Source organism: Epinephelus moara, chromosome 19 (assembly GCF_006386435.1).
Source record: "Epinephelus moara isolate mb chromosome 19, YSFRI_EMoa_1.0, whole genome shotgun sequence".
In the NCBI taxonomy this organism is placed as follows: domain Eukaryota; kingdom Metazoa; phylum Chordata; class Actinopteri; order Perciformes; family Serranidae; genus Epinephelus; species Epinephelus moara.
This window is the reverse complement of record NC_065524.1, coordinates 18094403-18113567: the sequence shown is the minus strand read 5'-3', so window position 1 is coordinate 18113567 and position 19165 is coordinate 18094403. Positions and strand designations below refer to the sequence as shown.

The 19165-nt window shown below is 42.8% G+C and overlaps 1 protein-coding gene across 1 annotated transcript; it reads left to right on the top strand.

Moving 5' to 3' along the window:
* The first annotated feature begins 72 nt into the window (after window positions 1-72).
* On the top strand, window positions 73-18803 carry tarbp1 (TAR (HIV-1) RNA binding protein 1). Its single transcript, XM_050071736.1, has 29 exons — window positions 73-1102; window positions 1194-1291; window positions 1374-1443; window positions 3307-3461; window positions 3581-3633; window positions 3737-3834; window positions 3923-4058; window positions 4146-4242; window positions 5429-5518; window positions 5637-5784; window positions 5858-6124; window positions 7016-7113; window positions 7207-7365; window positions 7444-7673; window positions 7774-8017; window positions 8132-8320; window positions 8411-8610; window positions 8706-8777; window positions 8907-9027; window positions 9563-9673; window positions 9769-9918; window positions 10013-10099; window positions 10194-10399; window positions 10494-10575; window positions 10670-10841; window positions 11928-12113; window positions 12748-12872; window positions 15006-15142; window positions 17356-18803. The coding sequence occupies exons 1-29, from the start codon at window positions 166-168 to the stop codon at window positions 17537-17539; spliced, it is 4902 nt and encodes a 1633-aa protein (XP_049927693.1). The 5' UTR covers window positions 73-165; the 3' UTR covers window positions 17540-18803.
* The last annotated feature ends 362 nt before the right edge of the window (window positions 18804-19165 follow it).

Here is a 19165-nt window from a genome sequence, read left to right as displayed (position 1 = left end):
CTGTTCTGTCACTCTTAACTCCCAGCTCTCGCGAGACTTTGAGGTTACGTATGCGGAAGTTTACATTCCGATTGTAAAAACGTGTAGCTTATGGACGCGGTGAGAAGAGCAGGTAGCAGGGTATCTTTAGCTTGCTTGTTGTTGGCAGTGTAGCGTCTCTCTACAATGTATTCTGTTTTAATTAACGCGTTACTGTCCAGCTCTCCTGACTACGACATTTTGTTTGAGTCTCTAACCTGGCCGCGTGACTCATGGCCGGGGACGGAGCGAGTGGAAGCGCTGACAGCTTTCATTGAAGGACTCGGACCCCTCTTGGCCGACTCGGACACGACTACGTTTTCAGCTGCGAAAAGAGGATCTATTAAAAGTAAAATCGACTCGATGATTTGGACACAGTGTCTGCCTCTCCTCTCCGGGATAGCAGCAGAAGCCGGTGAGGACATGCGGTGCAGGGAGAGCACTGCTGCTGCATGCCGACTCTTGAACATCTGTGTCCGGCTGTGTGATGAGACTGTGCCGGGGAGAGTGGCTCTGTCTGTCCTGCCCTCGCTCCAGCTGTCAGAGGAGGAGGTGCCCGCTCCGGGACGACTCAGCGTGGAGGTTGCCATTGAAGTCATGGCTGCTCTTGTGCCTTCTCTGTCAGCTGATGAACAGCTCACACTCACCACAGTGTCATCTGCCTTGTCATGCATCAAAACACTCCCTGATGCATTGGTGTCTAAAATCACAGTCAGGCTTCTCCTAACTGTCCTGAACTGCTGCAGCGGTGCGAAGTTAACAAGCATCCTCAAGTTGATCCTGGATGACCTGTGCAGCTGGCACTCCACTGACAGCACACCTGTGGTCACAGAGCGGGCACTGCTGTGTCTGACCGCCCTGTCAGACCACCTGCTGAAACCTCACTACCTTCCCTCCTCTTCATCTTCCTCCTCCTCATGTGAGCCCGACCCTCGTCTGTCCCTCCAATTCTGGAGGATGGTTCAGGATGGACTGACGCACAGAGACAGCCTGTCACGTAAGAGGGCGTTGTACCTGCTGAAAATGTGCGTGGCCCTGTCAGAGGAGGAGGGGGTGGACTGTCCTGTCTCTCCATCAGAGGAAGGTGAGATGCTCAGATATGCTGACACTGTACCAACTTTAATTTCACTGGTGTTGTTTGGTTTGTTTACATGCTGTTCTTGAAACTGTTGCAGATGAGATCTTATTCAAATGGGCTCCTAACAGGAGCAAGTTGCTCAGAGAGTTTTGGGAGGACTATGCACTGGTGATGGAGACACTGGAGGAAAACCAGGTAGAGAATCCCACATGACTGTTGATTTTTTTGTCAGTTTGAGCATCACGATGCAGCTTGCTTGTCTCTTTTTCCTCTGCAGGTTCATGTCGTCCGGCCAGTTCTAAACAGAATAGACACACTGATCCAAACAACAGTGAATGATAGTCAAGGTAATACATTTTTTTAATGATTGTTTAAAAAATGAGTTTTAAATTCTTCTCCGCCTCTTTTCAGCAAATGAGTTTTATTTCATGCATTTTTGGCTTTTTTTCCAAATGCACATGGTGTCAACAGGTCCTTAAAAAGTCTTAAATTGTCTGATTTGATAGGCCTTAAATATTTTCAGTCACATTACTGTGAAAATTACTCCAGCCTGATAGACCCAGTGACTGTTTACAATCATTGGACAGACCGAATAAAAATATTTTTTTACCCACAGTATTTCTCTGAATATTGTAGTAATAATAAGTAGCATTTATGACAGACATTTACTACATTAAACTTAAACTCACCCAATTGTTGTCATTTTTCGTTACTGTTAATTTTGAACTGACATCACTGTGTTTACTTGGAAAGAGTACTTACACATGTGTCACACACATAAACACACACATGTATATATAATGTGTATTACTGTTTCAGGTTTGGTCTTTAATTTCATATATTAAAAAGGTCTGTAAAAGTCTTGATTTGAACTTGGTTATATCTTTACAAAAACTAAATAAATTTACTAAGCTTGGGCAGTATCAAGGTATAACAGTATACCAGGCTTTGTAGAAATCCCAAAGGTGGGGCGTCGGTGGCTTAGTGGTAGAGCAGGCGCCCCATGTACAAGGCTGTTGCCGCAGCAGCCCAGGCTCGACTCCAGCCAGTGGCCCTTTGCTGCATGTCACTCCCTCTCTCTCTCCCCCCTTCACACTTGTCTGTCCTATCAAATAAAGGCTAAAAAATGCCCCCAAAAATATCTTTAAAAAAAAAAAAAGAAATCCCAAAGGTATGACTTTCACTACCCTCAAAATACATATATTCCTCTCTATTAAATTGTTACAGAGATGCTGTATTGTGGTGATGTATTGTAGTGCACAGTACGGGCCACTAGAGGTCAGGCTCTACTAGTTGAACAGGCTGCTGAGCTGAGACAGATGGCAAGTGGTGAAAATAACCTTTTAGGACTGGTGAAAAAGAGAAATGTCTCTGCCCCTGTTTGATACTGCCACATAACTTTATCATGAGATGTTGAACTTTTATTCAACACATCATCTCTATTCAGCCCACTGATGTGAATAGATATTGTTTGTTTAGCACTCTTACAGCCCAGGGGAAGAAACTGTATGTTAGTCTGAATGTGCAGGCTTTCAATGACCTGTAGTGCCTGCCTGAGGGCATCAGGTCAAACAGATGAGGTGCTGGGTGGGAGTCATTGAGGATAGAGCTGGACCTTCTGAGGCAGCGGGAGCTGGAGATCTCTTCCAAGGAGGGCAGAGGGCATCCAATAATCCTCTGGGCTGTGTTTATGACCGTCTGCAGAGCCTTGCTGTCTGCAGCGGAGCTCCCAGCGTACCACTCCGTGATGCAGTATGTGAGCATGCTCTCAATCGTGGAGCGATAAAAGGTCACCAGCAGCTTCAGATATAGTTTATTTTTCTTGAGAATTCTCAGAAAGCCGCCACCCTAACAAGTGTCCTCCAGCAAGATGGGCACTTATTTCATATCTGTTCATTATTCTCTGAGCCATGAGTATTTAAACCCAGTGAGACTTGTCAAAGTAGGCTGTCTGCACACAGACACACAGCATATTCATGCGTTTTACAGTGACTTCTGTCATCAGTAGCTCAGCTTATGCCTTTTTTTTGTTTGCTTTTTACACAAATATCATCATATACCATAAACCCCTGTGAAATATCAGGAAGGAATGGAAAATTAGATACTGCTCAAGCCTAAAAGATACAAAAGTAATTTAGCAGAAAAGCAGTTGTGTGAAGTGCCAACCTGGTAGTTTGTTCCTCTTTGTCAGTTCTCTGTCTGTGTTGCAGCTTCAGGTCAAGTCTTCTTCCACCCCTCCTGGCTGCTGTGTGTGTACCAGCGCATGTTCCACAGTGAGAATAAATCCTTAATGAGAGAGGGAGTGTGTCATCTGCTCGAGCTGCATGTCCTCCAGCAGCCAGCCTTTGCTCTGGCCTTTTCTCAGGTACAGGCTCACACACAGTTTATTTAATGTGATTTAGGCTGATCTATTCAATTTGACAGAAATTATTCAAAGTTAAATATGTGCGTTAATGTTTCCTCCTTTGTTGGTCTGCTCCTCAGTTCATTGTGGGCCCCTTTATGGATGTTTTGTCTGAATCTTCACTCTTCCAAAGGTGTGGGTTTAAACTCTATACACTAAGCCGATAAATCAAAGCAGGAATTAGGTTATGAAGTGTTTTCTGCACCAGCTCTCATTAACCGTCTGTCCACATGTAGGTCAGTCGGGCAGAGAGTAGGAGACTGTCCTGAGCTCGGGGCTAAACTCCAAGTCTTCATGGCCTCCTTCTTCAGCAGCCTACCATCAGAGCACAGAGGTACAGGAAAACTGAAGCCACAAAGCCCTGACTGATTTCTCATGGTTAAAATGCATTTTCACCTCTGACCTTTGTGTTTGCTTTGTAGGCCGTTTGCTGCTGCAGATGATTCAGCAGCTGTGCTCGAAGCACTGGTGTGCAGTACCCCTCCTCTTCCTCTCTCAAGCTCTATCTGAACTCCCCCCGAGCCCACTAGTGGGGATCGCCGGGCTCACCGCTCTCAGGTACCTCATCATGGTTACAGTTAGACAGACTGTGTCAGAGCTGGTTACGCTTGATATGGCAGCTCATTTATCTGCTGTGTGTTACAGGGAGGTACTGCGCTGCACCATGATCACTCATCAAGTCCTGCTGAGAGGTGCTGCTCAGTGCTTCCTGCTGAATACCGCCCTCTGTCTCACAGAAGTGGTACGACACAGATAATGGACATAATACTAGTGATGAGGGTCAAGTTGAGACCACAGAGGTGATTTTGTAATAAAAAAAAAAATGTATAAAAAAAATGATTGTTTAATAGTTCATTAACATTGATTAACAGAAAATCAATTAATAACAAATTTGATTCACAGTTAATCATTGAAGATATTTATCAAACCAAAATTAAAAAGTATATATAAAATTGCTAGTTTCACCTCATCAAATTAGGGTTCCCACAGGTCCTTGAAATTCTCGAAAGTTTATGAGTGTGAGGGGAAAAACACCATGAAAGTTTTTAAAAATAGGCATAAATAGACATAGGACATCGAAAGTGCTTGAATTTATATATTTTGTGCAAGAATGGAAAGTTAAGTTCTTTAAATATTTTTTAAACTTAACATTAGTAAGTTGGTTAGGTTCCGCTGTCTGCACGTGTGTTTCCCATAGTTGTGTAATTTTTTTGAGCGTCACCTGGCTTGAGAAAGTGCGATGGTCTCATGGTGTGCATTAGTGACTGAAGTCGAATGATCCAGCTTAAGCAGTTGAAAGCAAGCAGAAAAGCCAATGTTAAAAGAATCTCAAGGTTCAAGGTTCACTTTATTGTCATTCAAACATGTTAAATACATGAGGGAACGAAATTTGTTACCCAGGTCCAGCAGCGTACAGGATAAATAACATTTAAGATAGACCTATAATAAATAATTAGATAACCTAAAAGCCTATAATAAATACAACACATAGAAAACAAGCAGCATGTTAAAGTGCGTAATAGTGCATCAATAGCCGCACGCTCTCTCTCAAACTTCGCCACGTTTGACTTAAAATTTGAGGGAATTGGGTCTGGAAAGTCATAGAAGTCCTTGAATTTGATGTGTAAGCAGGTGTGGGAACCCTTTCAGGTGTGAGGACTTGCAAAGAGGATCAGTCTGTCTATGTTAATATCCAACAGAAATGACTGAATGACACTTGATGGGGACATTTTTCACAGAAACACCACAAACTACAGCATCAAAATTAACACCTCTGAGAGTCACAACAAAAACCAAACACTGACCTCACAGTAGGGCTGCTGTGTTGTGTGTTGTCCTAAGGTGTTTCTGTTATTTTGTCCAACCCCTGTGCTTTCATACACAGCTTTAAAGTTAGTGAGCTGCATAACTGAAATATCTCATTTCAGAGCTCGGTGACCCTCGATGATGTTTTTAGTTTCCTGATGGATTTCCGTGCAGACGAGTCACTGTGTAGAGGGACGCAGATTTGGAATCAGGTACGCTGTTTTAGAGACATTTCAGGGGAAAACTCATCCTAAATATTTTTTAATGACGCATTAGGAAAGTTGTATAATTGACTAATTGGTACCCTGCATATTTGTGTCACTGCTGCAGGCGTGTGCCTGGCTGTTGGACAATGAAGGCACTTTCAAGCTGAGGATTATGGATGGAGATTGTGCTGGTGCTGCCACTAAGAAAGAAACTGTAAGAGACTACGTTCAAAGCGAGATACACGCCTATCTCCGAGTCCCAGCCAGCACAGGTAAGCGGGACAGTCATTGATAAAGTGACTGATTCTATCTATAGACAAGATAAATAGTTTCCCTGCTCTCCAGGTCACACTGAGAGGTTACCCGACTCCAGAGAGGCCGATAAGTTGGCCAGGGCCATTTTGCTGTGTGTGGATATGGAGAGGAATCAACTCGGAGCAGAGGTCGGTAACACTCTGGAGACGCTACTGTCTCCGCTGCTGGACACCCTGAGCAGAGTCAGCACCAACATCTACTTGCCTCTGCGCAAGAGTGACAAGAGCCTGCAGCTCGTGCTGCGACTGTTCCAGCTTGGAGGAACACCAAGCTGTCAGCATGCTGGAGGGGAGCAAGGTTCGTAATGACAACACTGATTCATCGTTACAGCTGTCAAGTCCGCCCTCATACATATGCAGTAGTTACAGTAGATGGATCGGTGCATTCATGCAGTGAGCTAATCGTTATTCCTCTCCTCCCTGCTCCTCTCTTATTCAGTCTACAACACAGCAATTGTTAGTTTGCAGAATCCAGCCAGAAAACCTTCATAACATTATTTGGAAACCCAGCTAGCTTCTGATTAGCAGTTTATTCAATTATAATTTCTTCATGACAGCACATCTCAGCCCTCAGACATTTAGATTTTTTACCATTAAAGAAATAGTTCAGATTTTTTTTAGGTGGGTTGTATGGGGTACTTATCCATAGTCAGTGTATTACATACAGTAGATGGCAGTTGGCACACCCCAGTTTGGAGAAGCAGGAAGGAGTATCACCTCAGAAGCTAGGCAATGTACTGCTGTGGACGGGGGCAGCGACAAAACATATTTTAGCCTCCTAAATAAACTCAGTAGACCCAGAACACACCGGAGGGATTACATATGTCAACTGGCCTTGGCACACTTTGGGGTCCCCCAGGAGGAGCTGGAAAGCGTCGTTGGGGAGAGGGACGTCTCGGGTGCTTAGCTTTTGTTGTTGACCCTTTGACAGCATTACATTGGTGGTATTCCTACCTGCTTTTTCAAACTGGGGGCATGCCGATTGACATCAGATACTGTATGTAATACACAGCCTATGGATAAGTACCTCATATAACCCCACTTCAAAAGATCTGAACTGTCCTTTTAACTCTGCCAAAATCCTTCAGGCCCTTACATGCATATAGAAAAAGCGTTTCCTTTCATGGTTCACATATTAAGTGACTCATGAGTATGTGACATTCAACTGTTGTCACTCTGCTTTTCACAGAGGATACTGTGATGGTTGCCACGGAGAGGCTAATTTTTAAACACGTCGATCCAATCCAGGAGTTTATCTTGAGGCGGCTGCTTGGGGAACTGCAGGAGGTAAACAAGTCATGCAAGTCACCCCCACTTTCATTAGCATAGACCCCCCCTAGTGGTTAGCTGTGATGTATCCATGTGCTGTTGTCTTCACAGCTGTTTGATGTGGAGCGGGCAGAGCTGTATCTGTGTGTCCTGAAGCAGCTGGTGGTCTTGTACAGTTCCACACCACAGCACCTCGGTAAAATGCAGCAGACATATTTCCCCAAACTCATCAAGTACAGCATCAAGGTCCTGCAAGAACCAAGCCAGCAGGTACAAAGCTCAGACAGGAATTTCGTAAATCAGTTTGGTTGCTTGATTATTCAACACTGATTGTCTTTCCATTGCCAGATCCACTCTGTGGCAAACCAGGTAGCTAAGACAGTTGCTATGGCATCCCTGGCTATGGTATGTGGTTTTGTTGGGCAGGAAGTGATTGACATGCAATCAGAGACCATTTCTGCTCTGAGAACACTGAACGAGTACTTCTACGATCCAGTGTCAACTTCCCCCCAAAGTCAGCCCTCTTTAGGAAACTTTAATAAACGCTTGCACAAACCACAGACAGGAGACAGTTCAAGGTCAGTGAAAGTCTGCTCAGATTATTCAGTAAGCCTTAAAGTGTTTGATGTATTAAAACACCAGACTGGCATGATAATGTAAAATAATTTCTTTCTCCAGTGATGTAGGAATGCAGGGTCGTCTGCTGCAGGACTGGGGACGCATCGCTGCCAATTTTATGCGGGACCAGTGGATTTGTCTGAGCTTCCTGATCAAGGCTGTTGGGATCCCTGAGTCTGTAGAGATTTCCAAAGTGTCTGAGACTCTCAAGGCTGCTCTGAGCTGCAGTGTGGAGGCCCTGGCTCTGCTGCCCAGTGATCTGGTGCTGCCTGTGCTCACATTTATGGAGACAGTGCTGCCAAAAGTGAGTCAAGCAATTGAAATCAGGTATTTAGGTATAACAAGAAATTCTTTGCAGTTATAGGATGAAGAATACTTGATAAAGTGTGTTTCTGGTTCGGCAATGTCTTGGTCCTAGCTACTGCCTCATGAGGAGGCCCTGTGTGTGGAGGCTGTGACTCTGAGCTGGCAGCTGGTGCAGGGGCTTAACACCACCGCCCATGATTTCTGGCCGGCCCTGAAAGGTTTCGTCTCCATGGCCTTCCACGGAAAACTGCTTGAGCTGACGGACATTTCTGCTCCGACACTTCTGGCCACCTTGAAACAGGTGAATAAAGTCATGCTGGTTAACTTGGAAAGGAAGGAGAATGATGATTTTCTATCACACGTTACATATATGTGGTGTGATTGTTTTCAGATTGCTGCTGAGCTGATAGAGCTGTCTCAGTCAAAGAGCGGAGTGCTCGGTGTGCTGCTTCAACACTGCTGTCAGACATGGCTGCCCACAGACCGAGGCAGCGGTGACATGGCTGACACAGTGTTTGCCAGTGTTTTCAGCCACATCAACATACTCACAGAGGCTTGTGTCTATGGACCTGTGTTCAGGAGAGATCAACGGTAACTCTCAACACCATTTCTCTGATTTTTTTGTTTTTGTTTTTTTTTTTAATCCCAGAGCTATTTTAACTACTCTATCATGCTCTTTCTCAAAGGCTCATCCAGGATATCCAAACATATGTGGAGCAGCTCGGTGAAGAGTGTGCTGCCAATGTGGCTGTAACAAGGTACGCTGCTGTTCTCCACAGCATGCTGCCATTTGTCTTCTGTATGGCTGCAATTTAAGATAGTACCACTAGAGGTCACTCCTGTTGTGCAGATGTTTTCATACTTTAACTACTGCCTTTATTTTACAGTGATAACAGGGATGACCAGTTGCCTCGCACATGTGTACTGGCCTTCCTCAGCCGCCTGGATTCCTCGAATCAGCAGCATGAAAGACTGATGGAGCAACTGGTCATGGATTTGTTGAAAAAGGTAGACATATAAATGCATTTGGTCTGTGGGATACAGTTGAAATGAGTGTCACAAAATAATTTATTATCAGTAGTACATTTTTTCAGTATCGAAATACAGTATTATATGGTAATGTGTGCAAAATCACCCACAAGATAATGTAGTTTATGTTCATGCAACTCTACAAACAGGTCTTTATTTTCAAATATAAAAAAGTGGACAACTTGAACACAGAACAATTAAATCAGATTCCTGTATTGTGAATTGTGTCCCATATATCTTGATTTTTTTTTTTTTTTTTAATCTGAGAATATTTTGCAGATATGTTAATCCTGACATTTCATATTGCAACCTAAAATCATTTCAGCGCCTCCTGTAATGTTCTCATCCCCCACAATAAGTAATGTGTTGGCAATAAATACTTGTTTTGCGATACGATTTTCTGAATTTCATTTTTTCATTAAGATAATGAGTTGAGCATCAGTTACAGCTAATTTAACAACACTTAACACCGTTTTCCATTATCTCCTTCCACTTCTCTGCCCAATCTCTCCAGGATAATGACATATCAAAGTCAAAAGTACGTTACTATAGCAACTCCCTGCAGCATCGTGTCAAAAACAGAGTGTGGCAAGCACTGCTGCTGTTGCTGCCCAAACTCCGAGAGGTAAGACAATTACACTCACACGTACAATCACACAGGAAATAACCACTCAGAAAGTAACACTGCGTGTGTGTGTGTGTGTGTGTGTGTGTGTACAGGAGTTTGTCGCCGCTGTGCTGAACAGTGTGTTTGAAGCTGGATTCTGCAGCAACCAGGCCTCAGTCAAGTACCTGATGGAGTGGATGATGATTCTGATTCTCGTCCGCTATCCACAACACATGGACAGCTTTTGGGGCTGCTTCAACAGGGTGAGCTGCCTCTGTGAATACCAATCTGCTACAAAATACTGTGTTCTGAGTGGAATGGTTAAATCATTGACTCATCTCTGTGTTTTCTGTACAGGATCATGACAAGACCAAAACAAGCATCTGCACCTTCCTGTCAGTCCTGGTACATTTCAATGTCATCATTCCTAATCTGAAGGATAAGGTAAAGCCTTTGATGTTTTGTTTCTCCACTCACACACCATTCCTCTTTCATCGCCTCTCTGTATCTGTAACATCTCTCTCCCTGTGTGTTTAAGGCTGTGCATTTGCGTAAAGCGCTGGACATCATCCTGCAGTGGTGTTTCAACCATAACTTCAGCGTGCGTCTGTATGCCTTACTGGCCCTGAAGAGGGTGTGGAGCTTGGCTGGAGACAGGGCAGAGGACGGTGCTGATGGGTTGGGAGGGCTGTCCACTGTGATCAAGGCCTGTCTGAACCAGGCTGAGGCCATGCAGAGCACTGGGTGAGAGCTACAGCTACAACAGTCGCAAAAGAAAGTTCGTTTTAGTATGCTAATGTATTTATTTAAGCGTTTTTTTTATTGTCTCACCATTTAGAAATGCCAACAAGAACTGGACGAGGATTCAGGAGCACTTCTTCTTTGGTGCCTTTCACCCTATCAGGGATTACAGTGTTGAGGTGTGCGAGCATGTTTCTGCTGAACAGATGAAACCCACTGAAACACAGTACCATGGTGTAATAACATACTTGTTTCCTATCTTTGCTTTCCTAGACTATATTCTATACTTTCCCCAGTCTGTCAGAGTTGGCCGATGATGAGTGGATTCCACCCTGGAAGTTTGAGAAACTGTCATGTTTCTCTGAGAGTCCATCTTTTCCTCTGAGAAATCCTGCTCCTGACCTGAGCCAGCTCCAGCCTGGAGACTGGATCCAGCAGGACAAAGGTTTGGTCATTCATCAGATCCTCGTGTTGATCTGTTCTGTACACACGACATCTATTGCACGTCTGTCTGTCCTGTAAGAGGGATCCCTCCTCAGTTGCTCTTCCTGAGGTTGCTACCATTTTTTTCCCTGTTAAAGGGTTTTTCTGATGGAGTTATTTCCTTATCTGCTGTGAGGGTCCAAGGACAGAGGGATGTCCTATGCTGTAAAGCCCTCTGAGGCAGAATCTGATTTGTGATACTGGGCTTTATGAATAAATCTGAAATTGAAATAGTCTGCCTCTCACAAGCACTAGGCATGGGTGTCTTTCATTATGAAATATGCCAGTGATAAATGAAGATCTTTATTGTTTTTTTGATTGTTAGTTGCCCAGCAGTTTCTTTGGATGCTGCTGGACAAGTTGTTCATATATATTCCGATAATGGAAATTCACTAAGATCAACCTATTTTCCATGGTCATGGAAAACCTGGAAAAGTCATGGAATTCTACAATCTTGTTTTCCAGGCCTTGAGAAATGATTGGATTAATAAAATCCATAAAAAATTTGGTAAGGCCATGAAATCTTGTGTGCTACAGTGACCTTTCATGGATAACCTTCCATGTAGTGTTACATAACTGCAAACTTATTTTCTGCAGCTGCTGACGTAATGTAGCTCCAGTATTGATGCGTCAATGAGTGACGTTTTGTTTATCATCACATACATTTCTTCATTTTCTCCCCATGTTTCGTCTCCTGTGAATGCCAATTATATTTGAATACAGTTTGAATCTGACGTTTTTGAATAATGCCAGGCAAGTGGGGCAAGAAAATATAAAGCTGTGGCAGTGTGATTTAACATGTAGGGTCATGAATCCCAAAGTTCTCATACCTATGCCCTCATGCTATTTTTAGATTGTACTGCATTTATGAGATGGAGCAGTTCTACTGCTCCTTGTCCGCAGACCACCCATAATTATATAATTAACATTTGAAGTGAAGTTAAGTACACAAGTTGTAAATGGTCATTGACATTTAATTATGGGTCCTCATGAAAAAGTTTTGAAATTTTGACCATGAAAATGTGTGAAAACTCTGTTTATCACCCAGGCGAGCAGAATAAGGAGGAGCGCTGGGCAGAGGTGCAGAAGAAGATCACTCCCTGGAGGTTGGGGATCCAGGAGCAGGAGCCCGAACTTCAGCTGGTTCCTCAGCAGAGGGCTGCTCGACTGGGCAAACTGCATGGCGCCCTGCTGGTGGTAGCCTCGCTCATCGACAAGCCCACCAATCTAGGAGGTCAGGAGCAGCACGACAAATTACATTCTTCACATTTTTGTCATATTTCCTCGTCTCTCAGAAAATGAAATATGTGTAAATGTTGATTTGTATAATACTGTAAAGAACTAACATCACAGGCTTTTATTTGGTTTCACAATGATAATCCAAGCAGAAATGTCAAACACAGCTGCCATTAAGACCAATCTCTCAAGCCCTCTTATCAGATTTTGGACAGGGGATGCCCAGCTTCACAGGCACTTCTATTTTATGTTCTCTGAAAGGGTACTCCAGCGCTTTTGTCTCCGATGATAAGGGGCTGAATCAATCAGAATTTGTATATAGAGGAAAAGACCCATTTTCAAAACCAATATTGATGCTGGATTATGTAAGCAAGAACATTGGCTTAGCTGTTCTGTAAATGGTTTACTTAAAATTGCCCTTCCAATTGACATCACAGGTGTAGCTTTTTATTTCTGTGCCATGATGAGACTGGTAGCCCTTATTTGCTGTCATCACTGCCACAGATTATGTTTAAATAAATGCATACAAAAGACAGTGTTTTGTTAAACCACAGGTTGATTTGTGACAATTAAAAGTACATATGTAGATAGATGTCACATTTAGGTCCCCATCTGTTTATTTGTTGATTTAGGTCTGTGCAGGACCTGTGAGATCTTTGGTGCCAGCGCTCTGGTTCTAGACAGCCTCCGCCACGTCGGTGACAAACACTTTCAGTCCCTGAGCGTCTCGTCTGAGCTGTGGCTTCCTCTCTTAGAGGTAAAGTGCATAAAACAATCCCACATTTCACTCTAGCGGTCATGATTTCTAGTCTCTCTGTGAGATAGCTTTTCTCAGTGGGGCAGCAACCTGAGAAGTGTGTGATTTGACCTGGTTAGCTCGGGGTTAAATTGAGCTCAGCCAGGATCGACGTGAAGGGCACGCAGCGGCCAGAGCAGATGGATGCTGAGACCAATGCAGCAGGAAGCTGTAGTTTTCCTCACAGCTTTGTGTTCTGCTGTGACCAAGAAAACTAGCAAAACTACAAAATCTGTTTTGAAATTACAAGAAAATAGTTTAGTATAACCATCATTAGTGAATGGTAACTTGATAGATAATTAAACTTAAGTTAATACATACTGTACAGTGAACAAACAATGAAATTATAATTAACATCCATCCATTTCTAACTGCTTATCCTATTGAGGGGGGCTGGAGCCTATCCCAGCTGACATTGGGCGAGAGGCAGGGTACACCCTGGACAGGTTGCCAGACTATCACAGGGCTGACACATAGAGACAGACAACCATTCACACTCACATTCACACCTACGGACAATTTAGAGTCACCTATCAACCTATCCCCAGTCTGCATGTCTTTGGACTGTGGGAGGAAGTTGGAGTACCTGGAGAAAACCCACGCTGACACGGGGGGAACATGCAGACTCCGCACAGAAGGGCTCCCGCACCCGAAACAGGAACCCTCTTGCTGTGAGGCGACAGTGCTAACCACACTGATAATTAACAGTGTTTACTAATTATTAGTCATGCCATATTTTATGGTATTTTAACAGTTTATTGTTGCAAAGAATATAAAATTTTATCCATTTACATTACAATTAGTTGGCAAACATTATTAATTATAATTTCAGTGTTTGATAACAGTAAAATAACTATCAACTGAAGTTAAATTAACCATCAATTTACCTTAAATTAATGATGGCAGGTGTTCATGCAACACCATAACCTAGCGGCTGATATAGTGTACAGGAACATCTGCATGGAATATGGGCTGGAAGTCCCGAGGTCAGAGTGTCAGACACCTCCTAACGTGGTTGAGAATGACTGAGCTAAGGTTATGTGGGACTTCCAGATCCAGACTGACAAAATGGTGATGGCTAACCATCCGGACATTGTGTGGATCGACAAACAACAGAAGAAGGCAGTGTTGATAGATGTAGTAATCCCAAGCGACAGCAACATCAGGAAGAAGGAACACAAGAAGCTTGAAAAATACCAAGGGCTGAAAGAAGAGCTAGAAAAGATGTGGGGAATAGAGGCAACAGTGGTGCCAGTGGTAATGAGAGCACTGGGGGAAACAATGGTATGGTTTGTAAACGGATGCTAAATACTATCCCCCAAGCTTTTCGTTTTTTCCTTCAATTTTGAGATTTCTGGCTCTAGTATAGTAGCTGCTGAGACGGAAAAGGGCAGTAAACAGAAAAGCAGGGTTCAAAATTAAATCCAAATCTTCAGTTAAAACAATCTTAAATGTGGCTCACTGAAACCGGTTCATACCCTGGTGCCTCTTCAAGTCTTGAGAGAAAAATTGATACAGTATAGTAACATGATATTTTTGTGTGGCAATATCATATCGATACGCTGGTATTAATTATTATCAAATTATGACATACATATTAAACTTTTGGTAGCCTACCATAATAATAAAATCATTAGCTTTTTCAGTCCACTAGATACAATTGAAAACATCATCTTATAAGATAAAACAGATGTTGACAATGTTTTTTGGGGGGGACATAATTTGAAGCTGAAAAGGTAATAAATCACAATATATTGCAATATATGTTACTGCAATACTAAGCATATTGCAACACATTAAAATAATATTATATCATGACTTAAGTACTGTATCCTGGGGCCTCTGGTGATTCTCACCCTGACTGGGTGGAGAAGAAAATGTGATACATCTGCTGTTGATGATGTTACAGTGTGACAGCCTGTGATAGATTTCTATGTAGGAAGTATTATTACCTACCCCAATCACTTTGTGTGTGACTGACCATCCTCTTTAATGTGTATTGACTGTTTTGTCTCACCTTGATTGTTTGAACAGTAAAAAATGGAAGGTAAATTGACGTCATCTCTAAGACAATAACCTATATGTGTCCATCAGGTGAAGCCATTGGAGCTCGCTGACTTCCTGCAGGTAAAGAAGAGTGAAGGGTACTGTATTGTTGGAGTGGAACAGACGGCCAACAGTCAGAGCCTGCAGGATTACCAGTTCCCTGAGAAGACCCTGCTACTTCTGGGGTATGACACCACTGAAATACTAAATTTTCCATCAATGCACTAAGCTACACGCGACCGAGTGTGCACAAATGCATGCAAGCCTCTTTCTTCCCATGCCCTTGTGACTCTCACATAGATAAAGGTGTGAGCTGACGGGGCTATTTAATGTTATCTCACCGGTTTAGTGTGTTTCCCCGCGGGGACTGCGCCTCTCCTCTCCATGGCGTACCTGTCGGGGCACGCTGGACTATAATTGGCTCTCCCTGAGGACAAGAATACAGGAAATAAATTACACAAACCAATACAAGCAGTGTGATGACAGCAGCAGAAAAACCTTAACCTTCATCTAGTGCAGTTTAAGTCGCGATGCTGCCCTGTGGCTTTCATCAGCTGGGACAGAAAGAACAGTTTTATGAAACCATTTGTAGCTCCTCAGAAGTGAACATGACTGTAATTATAAGCTTGTGCAGTTTGCGACTGAAGCATGATTCACTCTCCTCACTAAATGTGCACTGCGGCAGTGCAGCTGCCCAGCCAGAGAGGGAGAGATTAATATTTATCACGTCTGTGTAGGTGTCCTGTTTTGTTTCACCCTGTTCAGTCACAGAGGTGCGAGCAGAGCTGTTAGCTTAAACACCCGGCGTGTGAGCTCCATCTCGAGTGCTCTCTCCCAGCTGTGCTCTCCCCAGCACAGCATGGCCCGGCTCTAATCTCTCATCAGGTCGCCATTATCTCACCCAGTTGCACTCACTATAAATGTAGCTCATCAAATCAGGCGTTCTTACTGTGTGGCACCCTCCGTGGGCTCATTGAACGCCAGACTCATTAGCACTTTATGTTTGCTGTGCATGGCCCATATTGCTGGATGGCAGTATACACTCAGTTGATTACAGTTGGAATTGCTCTTGGACTTGAGCTCGTGACTCATCTGTATGAAAAGCGTGTTCCTCATAATTGTGAAAAAGATGAAAGATTAAGTTGGCCGTTCATGCTAAGGGTTTTTAAATTAAATCAACTGGATGGCATCATTACGCCAAATAAAAGCTAAAATTAAAAACATCCACTCACCAAAAAATGTGGGCTGTGGTGTATATGATACACATAAGGGTTAGACTGACAAAACAGATGGTCTGATGCTACATACCAGATGTCAGGAAGTCAGTGCTGACAGGATGCACGTTGCAATGTAAATCCTGTAGTGGAATTAAGTGGCAATCTCCGGGGCTGAAAAATGAAGCCAGCGCTTATGTACCAGAAATTGCAGTTCCTTGTACGGCCACTTGAGGCTGGCTCTAATCCCCATAGACCCCCATGTTAAAATTCTACTAGGCAGCACATTTAAAGTGATGTTTTTGGGTCATTTCATACATTTTAAACTAAGATAATATTTTGCATAACAAGGGTAATTCAGGAAATACACTAGAAATTAATATTTTATATATCACTTGGCAGGTACCCACAGTGACATGAGTGTCTGACGATAGTGATCTCGTACTCTCAGTCAGATCCACCTCTTGCTCCTCCACAGCACAGATCAGGATGGCTATGTCTAGTATTTCTTGTACAGTGTATGAGTGGAATGTTTTTATTGATTTTTTTTTTCTTATTTTTATTTTGTTTTACAAAATACAGTAGTGCATCCTAAATATTGCCTGCTATTGAAAAGACGAACTGTGTAACCTTCTGTTGAGGTCAGTCTGGATTTCAGTTGATGTTATTATGTCAGTGAATTCTCTTTCTTCCCTAGTAAGAGCAAAAGTCAGATTTAATTTAATATTTGAACATAATTTTATTCCTTCACCAGCTGACAGAATGAAAAGATTGATACCACTCTCATGTCTGTATGATGAATATGAAGGAAGAGCCAGCAGCTGCTTAGCATTAAGTTTGAAAATGGGGGGATATTGTGTAAAGTTAACGCCCACCAGCACCTCTAAAGCTCATTAATTAACACTTTATATATTGTTTGTTTAACTGGTACAAACCGAGGTGTAAAAGCAAAGGCAAACTAAGTCAAGTTAATTGGCAGCTGGCTCCAGCTCTGTATTTCTTGTACAGACATGAGAATAATATTTAATTATTCCTTTAAAAATACTTAATATCAGCTGGCACCGAACATGGAAAACCTTTTTTAAAAAACTCTGTTGAACAGTTGTAACATTGATGTTTACTAGGTGCTAAATTTTCCTCTTTCTTCTGCACAGTAAATCATTTTTCTCTTCTCCTTCTCATAGCAATGAACGAGAGGGTATCCCCGCCAACTTGCTCCAGATGTTTGATGTGTGTGTGGAAATCCCTCAACAAGGGGTCACCCGGTCACTCAACGTGCATGTGAGCGCTGCCCTGCTGATTTGGGAATATACCCGGCAACATCTCACCTCTGGCTCAGCTGAAGGCAACTCCAAATCTGAAAAGTGAGGACGAAACCGGCAGTGCAGCCCCATGGATGTGACATCTGACCTCTCTCGGTCCTCTCTGGTGTGAAAAGCATCTCGGGGAACATGAGGACGCTCCTTACAGTTCATGCCAGGACCTTGAGGATTTTTATGTTCTGTCTGAGGACTCCATCCTTTGAGGTTTTAATGTGGTCAGCAGTCATCATCGCTGCTCTTGTGCCTTAATGAGAGTCATGAATAGAGAGAGAGAGACTGGTTATTACATCTAAATATTCCACTGGGCATGCTGTTATATTAATGGAGGCAATCTCTGTGTTGGCAGAGCAGATGCATTAATGGAGAATTTCCCCTTTGAGGGGGAAGTGTCTTGTTTATGTGAGCAATTAGATTTTTCCTCATGGCACCAGGACTGGACTATAATGTCCATATCCAGGAAACTATTATACATAATGTATAAATTCTGATTTTGTTATGACATAATTCTCTGTGTTGTTAATGTTATATTGCAGTTCAGGATTTTAAATTAACTTTTTTTTTTTTACACAGTTGAATAAATAAAACTTTGACATTATCTGTTTTATCAACCTGTGTTATCTTTTTTATTTTGATTAGTGATTGCATAATCAAAGGCGGCAGTGAAGGGGTTAAATAAGGTACAGGTGTTCCTGCATCCTCCCTCCCCTAAAAAAAAGAAAGAATAGGAGTTGGTTTACCTGGAGACCGTCCGACCGGAGGAGGAGCAAATGGAGGACGTTTGATCACTCATTTTCCGTCAAGTCAGGCTTGTATGTGATTAACCATGTGAGGACAGCGGTTATTGGAGCGGGACATGGGTTACGTGGATGGCCACTGGTCGGTGTCCCTGAAGGCAGCAGCGGCCAACGCGAGCGGAACGCGCGGCGCGGGGCTCGGTGTGTCCCGGCAGACCCAGCTGCTCCTGGAGGTCCTCATGGTGTTTATGTGTTTGGGCGCAGTGACAGGTACAGAATCACCTGGAGACATTTTATTCATTTCGTTAAGTTAAAACTTAATGAAACACGATGTGTTAAATGATTCTATAAGAAACGTTCATCTATACTGCTGAGCAAGAGCACTTAAACGCAACATTATACTTCTGTGATTTATTTACTCCGCACTTTTGTGATATGTCCCACGAAATTAACATAGTGACGTATGGGTGGTAAATAGGCTAGCTGTATATTAGTTGTAAATAAATTTGGGAATTTGTTGAAATAGTATATGAGTTAAAAGAAGAGTGTAGGAAAGAGATGGGGACATAGGCTATACGTTTTACTTCTACCTACTCCTTTTGGGATACGGTTATCTTTGTATTGTTTGTTTTTATTTTATTAGAAATAAAGTAATTCATTAATTCATTCATGTTGTGCACTTCTTGAATCATTTCAAATGCATTTTCCTGCAATTCGGTATGACATGTTTGTCTCAAGGCCAAAGTTCTTGCAAGGCACCATTTATAACACTTTTATCACCAATGGCATTATTAGTGGTTTAAAAAAAAACATTTACAAATGTTGTATAGATCAGTCTGTCATAATCCACTATGACAGAAAATTTTGGGTTGCCAGGTTGTGAAATATTCCATTCAGCTGGTGTTTATTCTCCAGCATGACATTTGCAGCTCTTTAGT